Below are 22,500 nucleotides of genomic sequence, written 5' to 3'. Positions count from 1 at the left end.
TGCGAGTTATAAAGTCAGAACTGCAAGAAACGTGGGATATAAACTCACAATTGCAAGACATTTTTCTTAGAATTGCATGTTTGTATCTAGCAATTCTGACTTTTTTCTCAAAATTGTGAGATATAAACTCACAATTGTGAGGGGAAAACAGAATTGAGTTTGTATCTCACAATTCTAAATTAATAACTCAAAACTGTGTGTTCTAAAAAGTCAGAATTGCGAGTTTGTATCAAACTTGCAATTGTGTAGAATTGTAAGTTTATATCACTCAATTCTGAGAAAAAAAAAGTAAGAAATGGGATTTTATATCTCTCAATTCCGGCTGTATAACTCACAATTGTTTATATATAATTGTTTATATCACACAATTGAGAGGAAAAAAGTCAGAATTGTAAGATAAAAACTCACAATTGTGAGTCATAAAGACAGAACTGCGGGATATAAACTAATTTTTCTCAGAATTTCCTGCCCGTATAACTCACAATTGAGAGTTTATATAAAAAAAAACTGAATTGTGAGAAAAAAGACTGATATTTTTTTTTTTTTTAGAATTGCAAGTTTATATCTCACAATTCTGAGAAAAAAAGTAAGAATTGTGAGCTTATATCACACAATTCTGGCTTTATAACTCACAATTGTTCATATCATGCAATTGAGAGGAAAAAAAGTCAGAATTGTGAGATAAATAAACAATTGTGATTATTTTTTTCTCAGAATTTCCTGCCATATCTTGCAATTCTGGCTTTTTTCTCAGAATTATGAAATATAAACCCACAATTTTGAGGTATAAAGTCCAGTTCTGAGGGGATTTTTTTTTTTTTTTTTTTTTTTTTTAAGAATTGCAAGTTTATATCTAACAATTCTTAGTTAATTACCCAAAATTATTTGTTTAAAAGTCAGAATTGCAAGAAAAAAGTCATAATTGTAATTCTGAGAAATTAAGTCATAATTGTTCATTGGCGAAAATGGGCTCCCATACCCTTAGGGTCAAAGATAAATTAATTTTGCAAACTTAAATAGGATGCAGAATCAGCATGTTGAAACATTTCACTCTTTTGCTAAATTTTTTATTTGCAAGAAATCCTGTTGAAATGACCGGATACGACATTCCTGCTTTCACTGTGGACAAATTACTAGGCAATAATTAAAGGCACAGTAGGTAATTTTTATGGCTAGAGGGTGCATATTCAAAAAACAAAACAAACAAAAAACAAAGGCGTAGTTTAATGACAGAGTGATGGAGTGTGGAATCATAAAAGTTGTCATCTTCATTCTCACAACCCATGCAATTTGACAGTTTTCTGGCAGAAATCATGTTTATGGATAAGCTAAAGATTTATTAACGTCACTGTAGTATGAGCTTTCGCTCCTTTCAGCCATGCATATATGTGAAGTAAAACAGGGCTGTTTTATCATACAGGATACATTTGAGTGTGTTGAAAGTGTGTCACCTTTCTAATAAAATGAATAACATATGAAAGAGTCTTTGGTGTTTCATGTTTTCTACAAAATAAAACCAGAAATTGCGGGTGTATGATGGTCCGTTACACTAGTTATATTCTTTATTTCCGTGGATTCAAAATTTTTTGTAAACATTTAGGATAATTTAAGTACACAAGTCAACAAAATATAAAACACTGTTCTAGTGGTTTTTGGATATTTTAATTAAAGATCTTACATAGTCTGTCTGTAAGATTCTGATTTGTTAACAGTTTCAACAGAAAGTCTTTTCAAAAAGTCACTTGCCAAGTTTGGTTAAAATGCCTCTGTTGGAAAAAGAACTGATGTAAACTTACAATCAGTAATATTTTGACTTGGAGCACTTAACAAATAGTTACGCCAATAAAGCATAATTAAATATAATTGACATCAAGAGAAACAGATAAAGAGTGGTTTAGTTTTTTGGAGAACTCCCGTCAGTCACATTCCACAAACTCCAAGAGCTTTTCCTGCTGTTCTGGATTTGAGACGAGTGTCCTCTTTCTCCACTTTATCACAGTTCTCTCCTCATAAAGACAATCTGCTTTGACTAGTTGAGTGATTTATTGTCATTTTTCAGTTGAAATGTGGTGTTCATTGTCGCGTCATTCATAATTCATAACTCGTTCTCTCTCTCCCGTTCCCACAGATCTGTTGGCCACAAACCGTACCTCCATTTTTAATGGTTTCCATGGAGATCTGCACTTGTCGGCTGTGTTTTTGGATGAATATCATGACAGGCTTTTCCTGGGAGGGAAGGATGTTCTCTACTCGCTGAGACTGGATCACACACATGATGCTAAAGAGGTAACATATACTATCACTGCGATAAGGTTAAGATAGTACGCTGCCCACATAGAACACAAGTGAAAGAGCCCAGGAAAAATGCAAGTGATGATGTAGGTGAATGAGGGTCTGTTAGTGAGAGGTGTCATGTTATTCGGTCTGCTCTACTGGAGACTGTTATCTACAGACACAGATAAAATCAACAGACACTTACATGTGCTGAAACATTTTACACATGATTAGTAAAGGGCGTGTACAGACCAGTTAACATATTATGCATTCTTGCGTTTAAAAAAAATGTACGGAGCGCAACAGAATGGAAAAAAGATACGTGTCTGGAGTAGAGCTGCAAAATGCAAAATAGTATTGCATACTATATATGTACTGCGTTTTTTGTTACACATATATGTATGTTTTTTTTTATAATTGTATGTATTTGTATGTAAACACTTGTATTTAATTTATATTACACATACATATAGTGTGCAAACATAAACTTTTATTTTGAATCGATTAATCGCAACTAATCATTTTGCAGCTCTAGTCTGGAGATAGTAATTGTTTCAACTTGACAAGGTGTCTTAAAAACCACAAGATGTATCCCAACTAGATGAGACATACATCTAGAAGTGCTTTACATAAAAAAAAATATATATTTATATTTATATATATGTATATATATATATATACAGTCAAGCCCAAAATTATTCATACCCCTGGCAAATTCTGACTTAAAGTTACTTTTATTCAACCAGCATTTTTTTATTACAAATGACACAGACGTCTCCCAGAAGATAATAAGACGATGTACAAGAGGCATCATTGTGGATAGAATTATTGCTCATCTTTTATTTGCATTTGAACAAAAAGTGGCATGTCCAAAATTATTCATACCCTTCTCAATAATCAAAAGAAAAGCCTTTATTGGCTATTACAGCAATCAAACGCTTCCTATAATTGCTAGCTTTTTGCATGTCTCTACTGGTATTTTTGCCCATTCATCTTCAGCGATGTGCTCCAACTCTTTCAGGTTGGAGGGTCTCCTTTTTCTTTTTCACAGTGCGAAACGTCTTGTATTTTTTAATAATACTTTCCACTGTAGCCACTGGAACTTCAAAACATTTAGATATGGTCTTATAGCCCTTTCCTGACTTGTTAGCAGCCACAATGCGCAGCCGCAGGTCCTCAGTGAGCTCCTTTGTCTTAGCCATGACTGTCCACAAACCAACAGCAGAAAGCTTCCGTTTTTCACCTGTTGAGTTCATGAAAACGGCTGTTCCCAATGAATCAGGGTAATTAGGATGCTTTCGATTAGCTTGGCCTATTTGGAATGGTATAGAACTTTGGATTTTCCCATGGACTTTGACAGTTTGCAAAGGGTATGAATCATTTTGGACATGCCACTTTTTGTTCAAATGTAAATAAAAGCTGAGAAATATTTTTTCCCACAATGATGCCTCTTGTACATCGTCTCATTATCTTTTGGAAGAAGCCTGTGTTATTTCCGGTCAAAAAAAAAACTTGCTGCTTGAATAGAAAAAAGTAACTTTAAGTCAGAATTTGCCAGGGGTATGAATAATTTTGGGCTTGTCTGTGTGTGTGTGTGTGTGTGTGTATATATCATATCATTAAATCTTTTGGTAACTCTTGTTATCCTAAAAAGTTTATTAAAAACTTCAAAGGAAGTTTCTCACAGACAGTAGGCCAAACATATTATTAAATTGTTTACTTTCTCACTCAAAAATTATTTTAAAACACAAACTTATGACAATTTGTTTGGTGAGACTATAATCCAATTTAATACCATCATCTTAAAGTAATACACATATTAAAACAAACTTTCTTTGTTTTTTTCAAACTCTTTTCTCATCCATTAAAATGTTTACAAAAAAATCACACAAAAACAGCTGTCTACAAACACGCATTAAAATCATATAAACTGACCACACTTGTGACAATGACTTGTTTAGACCACACTTAGACATAAACACATTAATGGCCTTGCTTGATTTTATAAGTTCAGTGTTTGCTGCTCTTTTTTAATGTTATTGTCACAGTTTTGTGGTGTAGTTTATTAAATCAAGTTGTGAGTTATGAGAAGAGCCACAGTGTGTAAATAGGCGCTGAACTAAATGGACTGTAAAAGCAGAAGTGCTTTGGTTCTACTTGTCTCGATGGTTTGGCAGCTTTTCCCCGGTGCAATTAACTTTTGTATATATGTGCGTCTGAGCTTAATTAAAGCCTCTGTTCATGTGAATATGTTTTGACTCAAGTCACTGGAGCCTCAATAAGTGTGCATGTTTTCGTATGTAGTCTCCAAAGAACTTATCATTGTGTGTGGCCTTGTTAAAGAATACGAACAGGAAGAGGAAGTGCATTGCCATGGTGACAGACACATGGGAGTGGCTGCCACATCTGAGGTTATGACCCTTTGACCTTTGGCTCAATGACAGACGTTTTCTGTCTTGTTAGACCCTTATGCAGTCTGTAAGGCCACTGTACTACCAGTGTCCACAGTGTTCTATACTGAGAATTTAGTTTTTTGCCTTTTTTTAGCCGAAAAAAAAAAAAGAGGATGTTTGGATGTGTGAATTTGCGTGTGGAAGATTGTTTTGCAGATGTTATCAGTACTCTTTCCAGCCGAAGGGAAGGGTGCCACAGAAATCAAGCAGTGATTCATGATGTTGTTCTTTAAGAGGAAAAATTACTCAGCCCTGATCAGACTTCCTTTTCCCTCTTGGGCATGTATTTACTGCAAATCTCCATCACCTGTTGCCTTCATCTCAGCTGATCTCAGTTCAGTGTGAGGAATCATTCACTTCTTCTTTTCACAGGACTATCAGGTTCAGTATCGACTGTGCAGTGTTTTAAGGTTAAGGTTAATAAAGGCTGGTTAATGTTGAACATGATGCATCCGGAACAAATGAAATGAATGAGTGAGCCAGGGCCCTTTCCCTCACACCATGGTTTTATAGTTTTAATGTAGTGTTTTATCACTCATAATGACATTTTAGACTGTCAAGTTACAGTTTTCAAATCTTTATTTTTTTTATCAAACTTCAAATCTTTATTTTGTTTAAGTTTAAAGGTAGATTTTTGCTCCTAAGTGAAAGTTGTAGAAACCAGACCATTAATTGTGGTTTTATACTACTCTCTATGGTCAGAACATGAAAAACACTTCACTTTTTCAGGTATTTTTCTTCAACAAAATAAATATCTTAATAGGAAAATCTATTTCTTAGTTTCATGTTCTAATGAGTGAAATTGTTTCATATCATGAAACAAGTTTGTGTTGCTGACTTTGATGAGGTGTATTTTCAGCACAGTTTGCAGTGCAGGCTGCAGTGTTAATTATATTACAGTAACATCTATAAAAAATGCAACAACCTCTTTTTTATATGGTGAAATTTAATTATTTTGACTGAGGTTTATTAAAATTAACCAATAGTCTTCCACTGTTTTCTATTTGAATATATTTTAAAATGTAATGTATTCCTGTGATCAAAGCTACATTTTGTCTTCAGTGTCACATGATCTTTCAGAAATCATTCTAATATGGTGATTTGCTGTTCAAGAAACATTTTTTTTATTATTATTATTATCAGTATTTAAAACTGTTGATTACTTTTTTTTTTTAGGATTCTTTGATGAATAGAAAGATCCGAAGATCAGCATTTATCTAAAAATAAAAAGCTTTTTCCATTTAAAAACTTGGAGTCGTTATAATTTTATTTATTTATTTTGGCAAGAAATTATGGAAACTAATACTTTTATTTAGCAAGGATGCTTTAAGTTGATCAAAAGTGTAATGTTTTTGTAATGTTACAAAAGATTTCTATTTTAAATGAATACTGTTCTATTAATTAAAGAAACCTGGAAAAACTCTACTCAACTGTTTTCAACAATAATAAATTGTTTTTTGAGCAGCAAATCAGAATATTAGAATGATTTCTGAAGGTTCATGTGACCGAAGTAATGATGCTAAAAATTCAACTTTGAAATCATAGGAATAAATTATTTAAAAAATATATTTGAATAGAAAACTTTCTACATTTTATATATATATATATATTTACATTTATAAATAAATGCAGGCATGGTGAGCAGAAGAGATTCCCCTTTAAAAAACATTAAAAATCTAGAATATAGAATATTTGTGTTTCTCCTGTTTGCCTGCACTGTTTCATCTGACTTTAAACTAATTAAATAAGCCTTTTGTGTTCATTGCTAAATTCAAGTGCTTCACACTGGATCTCACAGTGTTGTTTAGAGTCGTATCAGCGAGTAAACGCATCTGCTCTAGTAAGCTTGCGCTGCCATTTGAACTTTGAGCCAAGCTTAATAATGGTCCATGTGGCACGTTTTAAATGAGTAGCACTATTTTGTTTCCCTTTTGCCACATAAATGTTATATAGAACTCTTGTTATCAATTTAATTGAGGGAAATTATATTGAGATAATTATTGTTATAGTTTTATCGCTCAGTCCTACATTTCGATCAGTATGACCCAACGATAGCCAGCCACATTTGGACTATTTTTAGTCCAAGTGTCCTGAAGAATAAAGGTGATGACTAATTAAGGAAAGAGGAAATGTTTTCATTCACAGGAAGGATGCTTGGTAACGTAGTTGATTACAGGTTCCGGATTTAGACAATGTCGAAATGTGTATGAGCTCGAAAGTGTAAATAAAAACAAATGACTCACTAATTATTTAAGCATATGAAGGCTGGAACAGATTCAAACTAGCTGGTTTGAGAAGCAACATTTTTGAATAATATGTTACATATTTTATGTGTGATATTTTACAAGCAGTAGAAGGATGTGGAAATTAGTCAACAAGTCCAGGCAGTGTCTACATTTTATCCACAATGACCTAAATTTCCCTGGGAACTGAACCTGTGACCTTGGCATTGCTCCGGGTTTGAGCTACAGGAACACTATTTAACATTACACTGTTTTATTTGAATATACAATGTAGCTCAAAAGTTTGGGATCAGTAAGATTAAGTTTTTTAAAGAATTTGTTTATGCTCAACGAGGTTGCATTTACTTGATCAAAAATGCAGAAAAAAATAATATTGTGAAATATTATTATAGTTTAAAATAATGGTGTTCTATATTAATATATTTTAAAATATAATTTATTCCTGTGGTGCAAAGCTGAATTTTTATCAGCCAGTACTTAAAAAATCATTCTAATATGCTGATTAATTATTGTTATTATCAATGTTGGAAACAGTTGTGCTGCTTGATATTCTTTCAGGATTCTTGATGAATAAAAGTGAAAAAGAACAGCATTTATTCAAAATGTAAATCTTTTTTAACAATATAAGTCTTTGCTATCACTTTTTATCAATTTAACACATCCTTGTTTTTTTTTTCCAAAGAAAGGAAAGAATAAACATGTACTGACCCCAAACTTTTAGATGGTATTTTACATTATTACAAAAGATTTCTATTTAAATAAATGTCCTTTTCAACTTTTTATTTGTTAAAAAATCTTGGGAAAAAATCCAACTAAATATTAAGCAGCACAACTGTTTTAAACATTGATAATAAATCAGTATATTAGAATGATTTCTTAAGGATCATGTGAAACTGAAGACTGGAGTAATTATGCTGAAAATTTAGCTTTGTATCACAGCAATAAATTAGATTTTAAAATATATTCACATAGAAAACAGTTATTTTAAATTTAAATAACGTTTCACAATATTCAAAACATTTTTCTGTATTTTTGATCAAATAAATGCAGCCCTGATCCTAAACTTTTGTGTTAAATTTTGTTAGCTTTTCCTGAAGGGGACCTTATAACTTATAAAATTAAGCTTGCATATGTTTGCAGATCTCTATAAACAAACCCAAAAGTCTCTGTGAGGTCTGAACATGACAAACTGTTGTGTGACACACTAGAAAATAATGTCAGGATGTGCAATCACTGTATATATATTTGGATAGATGGGATTATGTTTATTTCTCAATCTTTCATAATATCAGAATCGGTTTTTGTGCCTTTCACACTCTGAGAGTTATTGTTTTCATAAATCTATCTTTATTGTTGACATTCATGGGGGAAAAAACCCACAAAACATTTTTGTCGCACACCCACCCACAGCGTCACACACTCACTTTACCCCACATAATGAGCAGAGACAATTTGTAAGCTATTTGTAGCTTGATTTCCCTGAAGAGCGTAAACACATGCAGGCACTGTGGCACTTTCGAAACATTGCACTGTTTAATTGCATGCACATACAAAACAACATCGTCTCAGCCAATGGGGTGAGACTATCTGTTTGTCTGAACAGTGGAAGACAGGGGCCACGTTCAGGAAACAGCTATTATTTCTACCAGATCTCATACCTGTGGGAACTTTTTCGCAAAATGTGAAATACATAGCACTGCAGTTTCCAACTGAAATGAACACTAGAGGCGATAAAACAAAGAGAACTTGGAATCGTTTTTATACACAGTTATGATTACAGCTCCATATGTTTTACTTTCCGGACATAACAAGCTTGCTCGGTAGCTCAGTCGGCACGGAATTGGCCTTAGAATGTGGAATCCTTGGGTACAGATCCTGTGAAAAACATGAATCATGATGAAAGAGCTGAAAGATGAGAGATTAAAAAACAAGCTAAAATGGTAGGCTAAGGTGTAGTGCAGATGGTACGTTATTGTAAAACGGAGCATTAGAGTTATAGCAGCATCACTCAACAAGTGAGAACTGCGTTGACACATACAAACCAATGTCACATAAAACATACCATATGTACATTCATCTGTTCTGGGGGAATTAAACGAACACTCTTTTAGTTGCCACTCAGTGGACATTTCACATCGAATATGTCACGAAATGTACATCGTGGTACGTATACTATATTGTATTTGGTGATGAGTTTGCATTTAAAGTCACACCAGAGGTGTTCAACCCGGGATTAGGACTTGGCTTTTATGCAGACCACTCAAATTCTTCCACACTGACCGAATCAATCATTTCAGTTTGAACCTTGTCTTATACACAGATGCATTGTCATGTTAGAATAGAAAGGGGTCATGTCCAAACTGTTAATATAAAATTAAAAGCACACAATTCCCTAGAATATCATTATATGCTTAAACATTAAGATTTGTACTCAGAGAAAATACTAAAGTAGTCAAACCTGTTAATTAGAAGGGGCTGTCCCATTGTGTATTTCGCGTCTTGCGAAAAAGTTCCCACATACGTTTTCGTCATGAGACCAGGTTGCATTATTTTTGCAATATAATTTGGTGCCGCTTTATTGGCACAGAAATGACTCACTTAGCTTTAAAATTGGCGTGAAATGAAAACTGCAATAATCTTTTCTCCCCTATTGTGATGAATATCCAAGTGAAACAGCTTCTCGAACAAGAAAAAAAATGTAGGCCAGGACTTGATTCGTCCATTGGGAAAGATCATTGCATTGGATCATTGTTGCTTCCTTTTTTTCTCCATTTTGAGTTCATGGTGACTTCAGATTTTTAGATTTTGTTATGTTTGGATCTTTGGAAGTTTAATTAGTCTTAACAAGTAAATGAATCTGGGTGTGAGTTGGATAGAAATGTGTTTAGTGTGTGTTTAATTTATGAGATGATAAATTTCATTTGCTTTTCCTCTTTATCTCCAGATCCATTGGCCTTCGTTGCCTGAGAACCGTGAGGACTGTATTCTCAAAGGGAAAGATCCCGAGGTGAGTGAAAAACTGGTTCTGAATTCACTGAAAACAAACTCAAAAGTCATGTCAGCGTGTCAGAGTTTCCAAAGGTCTTTTATTTTTGGGAAGCTGGCGTACTTCAAATGTCAGGTTCTTTTATGATATCCCAAATACAGCCGATGAAAGCAGAAATCATCAAATCTAGTTTGTTTTGGAATGTTTGCTTAGTGTGATTCTCTACCTTATTTCATGTGGTTCAATCTAGAGCTTCAAATGAAAACATCTGTCCATCTTCAGCTATACTCTGAGTGTGCTGCAGTTGGCGTGATGACTGGAGGGAAGAGGCCAAACGCTCATAAATGAGATTTGATCCACTCACTTATTGTTGTCTTGCTTCCAACCAAGTTTGTGTGTGACTCATGAGTCTCTTAAACCTAATGACCGTAGAAGGCTGTCCCAATACGCAGTACGCAGTTATTCTTTGATTTTGTTTCGAAATTCCCTTTGCTTTCTTGTTCTTTTTCTTCATGGTCGGCCTCTCCCTTTTTTTCTTTCAGCACCATGAATATGTTAATTATGTTCCAAAATAAATCTTTCCTGTTTACTGTCCCTAATGGTGGAAGGTCTTCCACACACACACACACTTGTATGGAGATACTCTCTGCATCTGTTAGTGTTTAGCATGTTTCGCTCGTAAAGTGAAAATGTGAGGTGTCGCCATGGTTGCACGCTCTGGTGACCGTCCCGGCAGTATTGTTTGATGTGACAGGTGAGTGCGATTTCGCAGCAGTGTTTAATGACTCTGTTCAGTGTGTGAGTATGTGTTAGGGAATTGAGGATATTTGTTTTTAATTTAAACTTCAGCTGGTGTAACACTGAAACAACACACAGATATGAACTCCACATAATGAACCACATAAAACAGCTCACACAAAAATGACTGGTGGCACTTTATATGGGGACATTTTAGGGTTACATTTTGATAGTCCACTTCAGACATTCTGCTAACTCTATGTAACTTTGCAACTGCATGTCAACTAACTCTCATTAGAGTACTAGTAGTTTAGGGTTAGTAGAATAAGTCGACAAGTACTTGCAAAGTTACTTGTAGTCAGATAGGGATGTGCCCAAATAGTGAATACTCTACGGAGCCACTAAAGGGATATGAACATGAAATTTCACTTAAAGATAGGACGATAGTGAATGATTGTGTGGTAAGTACAGTATATACAGTATAATATACAGTATAATTACCCAACAATATAATTGTGAGAGAAAGCTTTGAAGCATATTTTTCCTGCCATCTCGTATTTTGTAGTACACGCCATTTCCATTCTGAACACAGTATTTGGATTTGGGTACATCCCTATGAGGAATCATAAAATAAAGTGTTAGTGGATATTATGCAGACAGCCTGCTAATACTCTCATGACTAGTAGTTGAGTAGTTGCAGAGTTATTTATAGTTAGTAGAATGTCTAAAGTGGACTATCAAAATAAAGTTTGAATCATTTTAGTTCATTTATTCTAGAATTAGAGGCACAAATCCCTTTCTTGGTGAGAACCATTTGATACTTCAGATTAACTACTATAAAAAAAATGAGCATGAAAATACACTACCAGTCAAAAGTTTTTGAATAAAAGATTTTAATGTTTTTTTAAACAAGTCTCTTCTGCTCCCCAAGCTTGCGTTTATTTAATCCAAAGTACAGCAAAAAGTAAAATTCTGAAATATTTTTACTATTTAAAATAACTGTTTTCTATTTGAATATGTTTTAAATCTAATTTATTCCTGTGATTTCAAAGCTGAATTTTTAGCATCATTACTCCAGTCTCATGATCCTTTAGAAGTCATTCTAATATTCTGATTTGCTGCTCATAAACATTTATTATGGTGATAACAGTAGATTTTGTTTTCAAACAGAAATATTTTGTAACCTTGTGAATGTCTTTATCATAATTTTTTGATCAATTTAAAGCATCCTTGCTAAATAAAAGTATTAATTTCTATAATTTCTTTTCCAAAAAAGAATAAATAATAAATGTTTCTTGAACAGCAAATCAGCATATTAGAAAGATTTCTGAAATATCACATGACACTAAAGACTGGAGTAATGATGCAGAAAATTTAGCTTTGATCACAGGAATAAATTGCATAAAAAAATAAAATAAAAAAAATAATGCAGGCTTGATGAGCAGAAGAGATTTCTTTAAAAAACATTAAAAATCTTACTGTTCAAAGTCAGTTTTAAACACTTCAAACCTCAACAGTGGTATTAAGGTATTTATAAATAAAACTGTTTTAATGACAAAACTATTAATTTGTTAATTTTAATATTAAATTAATTGATTTTAATACATTTAATAAAGTATTTATTGTTAAAAAAATACACAAACCAGGCTTTCATCACAAATGAGGGTTGTCTTAAATTTTAAATACATATCTGCACAAATTCCACAACTTATAGAAAATGAATAGAAAATTAAACCGCTCAATAAAACGTATGACCTCCTGAGACTGACAGTCAGCATAATATATATTTTATCATTAATATATATTTAAATTTTAGGCTCTGTTTTATTCCATGTTTATGAAAAGTGCCTGATACATTGCTGCTTTGTATCTCTCTCACTCTCAGTCCTGCTTGTTAACATCTGGTCGCAGTTTGAGCATCTGCTTGCTCCTTTTATGACCCTTGACCTTTCGTTCATTTATGCTCCACTGATTTTCAACCTACACAGTCAATGAGGCTGCACACAGGTGGCCATAGTTAGAGTGTGTTCGTGTCTTCCTAGTTCTGAACCCTTCAGTAATTGGACCATAAGGGCTTTTTTCCCATGTTGAAAGCTCTGATTGGTCTTCAGTGAGTTTTAAGTAGGGATCATTTTCTTCATATTTTCTCGCTTTTTTCTCTGATCCATTAAAATGTTAATGATTCCTGTAACTCTTCATTCAAACACTCCAGGGACATATTTGCACTTACACATACCAGAATTCCTCATGATTATGAACTGCACTTGATGAGTTTAACCTGGTTGTCCAATGTAAACTACATGTGTTTGTATGTTAGTGTAAGTAATTGTGCTGTAATTATCAAGATTGTACCCACATTTGCCATCCAACATTTTAATATGAACCCTTTCTGTGTGTTTTTGGTACAGACGGAGTGTGCAAACTTTGTGCGGTTACTGCAGCCATTTAACCGCACTCATCTACTGGCCTGTGGAACGGGAGCTTTCCAGCCTGTGTGTGCGCATGTGAACGTCGGACACCGTGGAGAGGTAAAACACCACAAACACTCCCTCCCACAGCTTCACACCTAGTGTGTTTGTGTACGCACATCAGGAGGATCTAATTTACTTATGTATATTAGAGACCTAATTGTTTAAGGTCAGAGGTCACCCACCAACAGGCCAGCCCTTAAGGTCAACACTAGATCGTGAGAGAAAATACAAAGCAAAAACACACAGAGGCAGAGGATATAAAAAGAGAAATAATGGGTGTGTGTCTATTCTGAATAGAATGTCAATTCTGGCATCGGAGAGCTGCTCTTTACTTCCTTTGAGGTGTTTTAACTGGTGTGTCACCACACAGGGCGCCAGAGATGTCTGACAAATAGACAATACGACATTGTGTAACTGAACTGGCACCAGAGGTTTAATCTGTCTTTGGCACCACCGCACACACCCATACAGTGTCTGACATCAATGACAGTAAAAACTATTGCACTGCTATTATTACATTTTAGATCTCTGATATGGTACAACCCAGAAACTCAAAGTCAGATGATACTATTTAAAGGGATTGTTGACCCTTTTTTCATCACTTACTCATGTTTCTTTATTCTGTTGTATATAAAAGAAGATGAAAAGAAAAATCTACGGAGGTCAGTGGCTACCAACAACTGTTTTGGTTGGCAATATTACATGGAAGAACTTCATACCGTTTTAACTGTGTAATCGATTTTGTTTATCTGGCACAAAAAAAATCAATTAGAGTGAATTCAACAGATACGCTGATGATAAATACAACCAATAACAGTAGTTAAATGTAAACCTGAACAAACTATTTCACTAAATGTTTTGAAATTCCCAATGCTGGATACAGTAAAACAAAGAGAAAAGGGATATTGTGTATGAGAGCACAGTCATTGCCTCAGCTCTTCTGGCTGTAAAGCTATGTGTATAATAGACCGTGACAAGAAAAACAATGATGTAGTGTTGTGTAATGCTACTCTGGTACTTGTTGGAAAAAGTAGTTCATTATTTAAAGATCTACACTGTTATGAAAACAGCTGAATTACACTGAAGTCATGCTACTGATAATTGTAGCAAGTAAAACTTAGTAGTGTTGCTACATTTAGTTAATTAAAGCTCAACACTGTTATTTCTGTTTACGGTCAGTTTGACACAAACTACAATAAATCAAATCAAAAGTTTAGGATCAGTAAGCAATTAATACTTTTAAATTGGTCTGAACTGACAGCAAAGACTTACTGTTTCAGTAACTACCTGATCTCATGACGAAAACGTACCTGTGGTAACTTTATCGCAAGACACAAAATACATACCAATAAGTACTTATCACTGGAATTTCCAACAGAAATCGATGATCCATTTCAACCATACTAATAAGCAAATTTTACTTAAGATAAACTAACATTTGTTTGTTTTTTTATTGCTAAAGAGTGTTAAACTTTCTTCTTACAGAAATTAACCATACAGACATGAATTTACTTTTCTCTAAGCCTGAGACTTTTGGTGGGAAAGGGCTTTTACAATTTGCCAATAATGTAAGATTTTATATTAAAAACAAACAAGCAAGCCCTGCCCAGATTAAAAAGTAACTGATATGGTACAACCCAGAAACTCAAAGTCAGAAGATACTATTTAAAAGGGATTGTTTATCCAGAAATGACCATTTTTTTCATCACTTACTCAAGTTTCTTTCTTCTGTTGAATATAAAAGATCAGTAAAGTCAGTGGCTACCAGTAACTGTTTTGGTTAGCAGTTCTTTAAAATATTTTTATTTATATTACATGGAAGAACTATTGTATATCCTTTTAATTTAAACACATTGCTCTTCATTAAAAGGTACTAAGTAAAATAATTTAAGTTACTTTTTAGGGAGTAACATTGCAATATTGTAATGCATTACTTTTAAAAGTAACTTTTCCCAACACTGCTGAAGACTGATTTATTAGCTGATAAAATTCCGCTTTGCCATCACAGCAATAAATTACGTTTCAAATGATCACAAGAAAAACTGTAATAATAATCCACAATATTACAGTTCTCACTATGCTTTTAGTCAAATAAATGCAGCCTAAGTGAGCATCTTTCAAAAGCTTCCTAGAGACCACAAACCTTTAAACAGTAGTGTTCATCAGAAGATTTTTGCATTTCATTTTGTACATTTTTATACCATAGTTTCTAAGATACTAATGTACTGTGACTTTTTTTGAGCTATTCGTTTTGTTTATAATCAGTTCTCATAAGGTGAGGAAAAGTCAGGAAGCATTAAACTGAACTACAATAATAAATATATCTTTGGCAATATTAAGTGGGCCTTGTGGTTTCTATTACTCCAAACTGAATATGATTAATAGTATGTCCCAGTATTGTAAAAATAAATAATACATTTCTTCACCAGCAAGTGAAATTCAAACATGTGTGAGCTCAAGTTTATTGTTGAGTTATAAAATTGATGTGAATTTTCTGACTTCTTGTTGGCAGCATGTGTTCAGTTTGGATCGTACCACGGTACAGAACGGGAGGGGGAAATGTCCCCATGACCCCAAACTACCCTTTGCAAGCACCTTCACAGGTACATTTCAGTGTGTTAAGTTACATTGTCAAAGTTCATGCCACTGCATGCTTGTGTTGTGTGCTTATGAGATTGTTGGAGCACGTTTGCGTGTGTATTTTGGCTTGTGTGTGTTGGGTGGAGGTTTCTGCTTGTCAGTTGTCACTGAGATTATGGGCCGTTGTAGATTGACTGCTCTGATGGGAGAAATTTGACATGTTCTTCAGTCCAGGTTTAGTGTTGCGGGGGTCTTCTGGTTGTGTGTTCGTGGGTGTGTTACAGTCTTCTGGGGCACAGACACATCTTTCAGTGTGTATAATGTGTGTCTTCACAACACTGCACAATCTTGGCTTTCCTTGCATGACATTTTGACAGATGCAATACATTTTGGGACAGATTTTTAAGATTGCATGTTAGTGAACTTGGAGACACTTCCACACACTGACATACTGTACACATGAGTTTCTGTCAGATAATTGATGGCCAACAGGGGCAACATGTGTTCATGTAGATTTTTTTAAGTATTATTAAAAACAGTAAAATGGTATGATCCCATTTAAGATGACTAAGTGTGTGTGACTTTGAAAAGCTGTTGACTGTATATCAGGTCTCACCTCAAATTTACAATAGGGCTTCTTGCAGAAAGTTTTTTTACTTATCCAGTCTCATGTAAGAGATTGAGTTCTCTGAGCTGACCTCTAATACTCTTTTTCTCTCTCTCTTAGGTGGAGAGTTGTACACTGGTCTGACTGCAGATTTTCTGGGGAGAGACTCTGTGATTTTGAGAGGTTTAGGGACTCGCTCACCAATGAGAACAGAGACGGATCAGAAGATCCTACATGGTACAAATTACTTTTGATAGTAATAATTAATTTGATATTGTAGTTAATATTGATTACTTTTGATACTACTAAACAATTGTCTTATTTCTTATGTTTTATAACATGGTGGAAAAGATGGTGACATTAATACATTTTTAGTAGCAAAACAGTCATTGTTAATTAAAGCTTATACATTTTTTTTGTTAATTTAAATAAAAAATTTAAACATAAAAAACGTACACAAAAATAAAAAATGTATCTGAAAAAAAAGAAAAAATACTAACATCAGTAAAACTAAAAATTAAATAGAAATATACTAGAGTTAAAGAAATATATGTTAGAGAAATATTGTTTTCTTAGATATTAGAAATATAAAAAATAATGACAAAAGCATTTAACAAAATAACTAAAACTTACACTAAAATGAAAATAAATACTAAAAAAAGGTAATTAAAAATATGTATATATATTTAATATATATTTTTGCATTTTAAATCTGGACATACACTACTGGTCAAAAGTTTTTGAACAGTAAGATTTTTAATGTTTTTTAAAGAAGTCTCTACCAAGCCGGCATTTGATCCAAAATACAGCAAAAATAATTTTTAAATATTTTTACTATTTAAAATAACTGTTTTTAATATAGTTTAAAAAGTAATTTATTCCTGTGATCAAAGCTAAGTTTATTCCTGTGATCAAAGCTAAATTTTCAGTCTTTAGTGTCACATGATCCTTCAGAAATCATTCTAATATGCTGATATCAAGAAACATTTTTATTATGATTATTATTAATATTTAAAACAGTTTAGTGCATTTTTTTCAGGGTTCTTTGGGAAATAAAGAGCTCCAAAGATCAGCATTTATCTGAAACAAAAAGCTTTTGTAACAGTATACACTATACCATTCAAAAGAGTCAGTATATATATTATACTTTTTTTTGGAAATGATAGAAATGAATACTTTTATTTAACAAGGATGCTTTAAATTGATAAAAACGGATGATAAATACATTTATCATGTTACAAAAGATTTCTATTTCAGATAAATGAAAAAAAAAAATTACTGTTCAAAAACTTTTGGTAGTGAATATACTTGTTTTTTCTTTTGTTTAAAGCATTTTAAGATTAAACTTTTTTTCTATTATGCATTTTATGCCGCCTTATTCATTTTTAATGTTCTTAATATTTTTTATTTTAGAATTTTTGTTTAATTTTACTCAAATTTTCTCTTCTTTCCCTTAATTATGCAATTGTATGATGCCGTTTTAGTGCCACATATATAAAAAAGCTAAAATCATGAGAATAAAGTCAAAATATTTTGAGACTAAAGTTGAAATTACGAAAATAAAGTCTAAATATTTTGAGATGTATGTTTTTGGGGGGAAAGAAATGATAGAAATTAATACTTTTATTTAGCAAGAATGGTTTAAATTAATCAAAAGTGATGATAAAGTCATTTATAATGTTACAAAAGATTTCTATTTGAAATGCTTCTAAACTTTCTATTCCCCCAAGAAACCTAAAAAATTCTATTCAGCTGTTTTCAACATAATAGTAATGTTTTTTGAGCAGCAAATCAGAATATTAGAGTAATTTCTGAAGCATGTGACTGGAGTAATGATGCTAAAAATAGTTAAAAATATATATATATTTTTGCTGTACGTCGGATCAAATAAATGCAAGCTTGGTGAGCACTGAGCAGAAGAGACTTCTTTAAAAAAACATTAAAAAAATTTTGACTGGTAGTGTAAGTGCTCATTATTGATGGAACATCCAATTAGTAATGATTTCTCAAAATCATTAGTCAAACTGAAATGATTTGTAGAGACTACATACTTCAACAATCCAATATGCATTATAATAGTGTGTCTATGTGTGTGTTTGTGCATGTGCAGAGCCCAGGTTTATTGCAGCCCACCTCATTCCTGACAGTGCAGACAAAGACGACGATAAAATTTATTTCTTCTTCACTGAAAGAGCAAAAGAGACCGTAGAGCGAGACGACGAAGGAGCCATACACACACGCATTGGACGATTATGTGCGGTGAGACAAACTACAACAAACACCACATACTTACATCCAAGCACAAGTAGGCCAGTATACTGGAATGCTCCTGCCTTTTTTCAACCACATGTGCACAGCTGCTGGATGGTCTGCATGCCTCTGAATCACACAAACACTTACCGCTGTACCCATACACACACATGCACACTAACACACAAGGCTCTGTAGAGTTAAGGGGAGCAGTACAAACCTCCCTCTGTCATTCAGAGGTCAGTGTTCAAAGAGCCGAGGTCAATCGCACATTACTGTCACTTTGACTGCTGTTCATTGTTCAACTTCAGCACATTCTCAAATCTCACACACACTCTTTTACACTGCGGAGGGGGTGATTATTTTCACATATACCGATTACACAGATTTAGGATTCTTTACGCCACCCATATGTTTTCGACACGGTAAACCCAGCTGCACTGCTTTTTGGAAAACCGTAACAGAATTTCCCTTAGGGTGCCATTATCTCCATAACTGCAGATATTTTCTGATATTGAACCATTCTTGTTCTCACGGGAACAGTTACAACTGAATGTTTATGTATAAACAGGGTTCATATTACAGAGGTTTGGGGTGTGTGACCTCCTTAATTAAACCACTACAGCTGAAAAAGTCAAATGAGAGCTGTCAGAAACTCTGGGATTGTGGGAAATGTTTGCTGAAAAGCATGTATGTAGCTGTTGCGCTAGCTGATTTGGAATGCACTAATTCTAAACTTGCATACTACTTAGGATGGATAGTATACACATTGAGATGCATGGATAGTTTGTTTTACCCAGCGTTCGTTGTGTGTGGTCTGGGGGGTAAAAGACACTGAGATTTGACTTTTTGCCGATCTGTTGTCCAATTGAATCCAATGCCTCATGATTTATTGTTTATGTGGTTTCAGAATGATGTGGGTGGGCAGAGGGTTTTGGTGAATAAGTGGAGCACATTTATTAAAGCCCGACTGGTGTGTTCTGTTCCTGGACCTCACGGCATCCAAACACACTTTCACCAGCTGGGTGAGAAAATAAACACGCACACCCTCGGCTTCTTTTTATATACAACATTATGTAAACTTGAGATCATTTTGAGCTCTTATGACCCTTGTGTGATATTTCATTGTATGTTTGTCATGCAGAGGATGTGTTTCTGTTAAGGACCAAAGATGAAACCAATCCAGAGATCTACGCAATATTCAGCACCATCAGGTCTGTGTCAAATCCAGGCTGAATCTGTTTGTCTGTGCATTTCCTCTGTAAAACACTCATACTGATTGCACTCTCCAGTTTATGTCTTTGTATATGCTTGTTCTTTTGTTTTAAGCATTCTTAGATTAAACCTTTTTTCTTTTATGCATTTTATTTTCTTATTCATTTTATATTCTTAATATTTTTTAATTTTTGTATTTGTTTTATTTTATTTTACTTTTCTCTCTCTCCCTTAATTATGCAATTGTATGACAGAGTTTTAGTGTCACATTAAAAATGAAAAAATAATGAAAAAAATAATCATATTTTGAGAATAATGTCGAAATTACAAGAATAAAGATAAAATATTTTGAGAATAAAGTAAAAATTTGTTGAGAATAAAGTAAAAATTACAAGAATAACGTAGAAATATTTTGAGAAGTAGAAATATTTTGAGAATAAAGTAGAAATATTTTGAGAATAAAGTTGAAATATTTTGAGAATAAAGTTGAAATTTTTTCAGGATAAAGTCAAAATATGTTGAGAATAAAGTAAAAATTAGAAAATAAAGTAGAAATATTTTGAGAAAAAAGTACAAATATTTTGAGAATAAAGTAAAAATTATGAGAATTAAGTTGAAATATTTTGAGAATAAAGTAGAAATATTTTTAAAATAGTCGAAATTACGAGAATAAAATTTAAATATTTTTGAGAATAAGTCAAAATTACTAAAAAATCTAAAATTACAAGAATAAAGTCAAAATATTTCAAGAATAAAGTTAAAATATTTCCAGAATAAAGTAGAAATATTTAGAGAATACTCAAGATTACAAAAAAAGTAAAATCTAAAATTACGAGAATAATTAAAATATTTTGAGAATAGTCTAAATATTTTGAGAATAAAATCAAAATATTTTGAGAATAAAGTCAAAATATTTCGAGAATAAAATTGAAATTACGAGAATAAAGTCAAAGTATTTCCAGAATAAATCCCAAGAATCGATTAGTATAGTCTGTATGCACCATATAACATATTCATTATAATTTTTATTGTTCTTCAGTGTTTAATTTATGTTTGAATAAATCCGCCAAGTTTTTATGAGAGCCACCATTTAAATGTTTATATTTCAAAAAATTAATTGGTATACAAATATAATTACATAATTGTAATTTTGTTATTATAAAAGATTAATTGTGTAATTAAAGGTTTTTATACAAATCAGTTCATTTTAACCTTTAATAATTAACGTAGTATTGACTATCATGTATATTTTACAGCGTTAGTTGAGAGATTTACCTAGTGCTATATTATATATAGTATATAAAATATATCCAAAATAATTTAATCGAATTGCAAGCTTGTTGATCAGAATCAAATCGAATCGCGAAATTTGTCAAAACCCATCCCTAGTAACTTTTCAGCAAATTTTCTTTTTTGAGTGAACTGATTCTTTAACAGCATAAATCGGGATATTTGGGTCTAACAGAACATCTTCTCTCTCTAGTAATGTGTTTCAGGGCTATGCAGTGTGTGTGTACAGTATGGCTGATATCCGTGAGGCATTCAATGGGCCATTTGCTCATAAAGAAGGACCGGACCATCAGTGGGGACCTTACGAAGGACGAGTCCCTTACCCGCGCCCAGGGGTGTGCCCCAGTAAGATCACGGCCCAGCCTGGTCGTGCCTTCCGTAGCACACTGGAGTTTCCAGACACTGTTTTGCAATTTGCACGAACACACCCACTAATGTGGCGCCCCATTTACCCATCACAACGACAACCGCTGCTGCTCCGCACCGGCGTCCCATACAAGCTCACACACATCACTGTAGACCGTGCACAGGCCGAAGACGGATACTATGATGTCATGTTCATCGGCACTGGTAAGATATGAAGTCTCATCACATAGTTAACACTCAAGTGTGTTTGGAACCATGGGGGAATGATTAAATAACTGTAACCTTTGACCTCTTCAGATATTGGGACTGTGCTAAAGGTTATCGTACTTGGAAATGGTAACTCTCTCGCCAACGAGGAAATCACCCTGGAGGAAATGCAGGTGTTCAAGGTCTGCAATCATACGTCTGAAAGTGTTTTTGTGTTTTAAATGCACTACTGTTTAAAAGTTTGTGGTAAAAATTTGGCAAAGCTGAATTTTCAGCAGCCTTCGTTGTTGCTTGATCCTTCAGAAAATATTTAAATATGCTAATTTGGTGCTTAAGAATCCTTTCCTATTGTTATTCATGTTGAAAATAGTTGTGCTGCTTAATATTTTAAATATACTTAATATATCTTAAAATGTCATACTGACCCCAAACTTTGAACTGTAGTGTATATGTGTATGTGTGCATATCTTTAGTTGTGTTTCTCATGATATTTATCTCTGCAGGTACCCACTCCCATAACCTCCATGGACATATCTGTGAAAAGGGTAAGTTTATGCATCATGCACGCTCACTATATTGTTCCAGCAAATTAACGTAAGCGTAGTAACATAAGCAGCACCATAAATTCATTTTCCACTAAATTCCCAAAGAGGCATTTACTGTGTGCTGAGAAATGGGACTCCGCTTTGTGTGTACATGCCTTTTGGCTCCAAAGCAATAAAACATTCATGCAAAACAACCAGTTGCTTTGTAATTCATCATGAAGCAGGTGCTTTATATCCAAACCGACTGACAGTTCACTTATGTCATAGACAACCCT

General features: G+C 33.5%; 1 protein-coding gene across 1 annotated transcript in view; it reads left to right on the top strand.

Annotated features, from left to right (window-relative positions):
* sema3bl (sema domain, immunoglobulin domain (Ig), short basic domain, secreted, (semaphorin) 3bl) overlaps positions 1 to 22,500 on the top strand; it is a 53,758-nt gene that overhangs the window by 22,425 nt on the left and 8,833 nt on the right. The window contains exons 2-12 of the mRNA XM_073818588.1: positions 2,129 to 2,286; positions 9,915 to 9,977; positions 13,103 to 13,222; positions 15,678 to 15,768; positions 16,473 to 16,589; positions 18,463 to 18,611; positions 19,513 to 19,627; positions 19,747 to 19,816; positions 21,301 to 21,677; positions 21,771 to 21,862; positions 22,184 to 22,225. Of these exons, the coding sequence (XP_073674689.1) occupies positions 2,129 to 2,286; positions 9,915 to 9,977; positions 13,103 to 13,222; positions 15,678 to 15,768; positions 16,473 to 16,589; positions 18,463 to 18,611; positions 19,513 to 19,627; positions 19,747 to 19,816; positions 21,301 to 21,677; positions 21,771 to 21,862; positions 22,184 to 22,225 (1,394 nt within the window). The remainder of the gene's footprint in view (positions 1 to 2,128; positions 2,287 to 9,914; positions 9,978 to 13,102; positions 13,223 to 15,677; positions 15,769 to 16,472; positions 16,590 to 18,462; positions 18,612 to 19,512; positions 19,628 to 19,746; positions 19,817 to 21,300; positions 21,678 to 21,770; positions 21,863 to 22,183; positions 22,226 to 22,500) is intronic.

Source organism: Garra rufa, chromosome 15, assembly GCF_049309525.1.
Source record: "Garra rufa chromosome 15, GarRuf1.0, whole genome shotgun sequence".
NCBI classification, from domain to species: Eukaryota; Metazoa; Chordata; class Actinopteri; order Cypriniformes; family Cyprinidae; genus Garra; species Garra rufa.
This window is presented reverse-complemented; position numbering and strand designations above follow the sequence as displayed.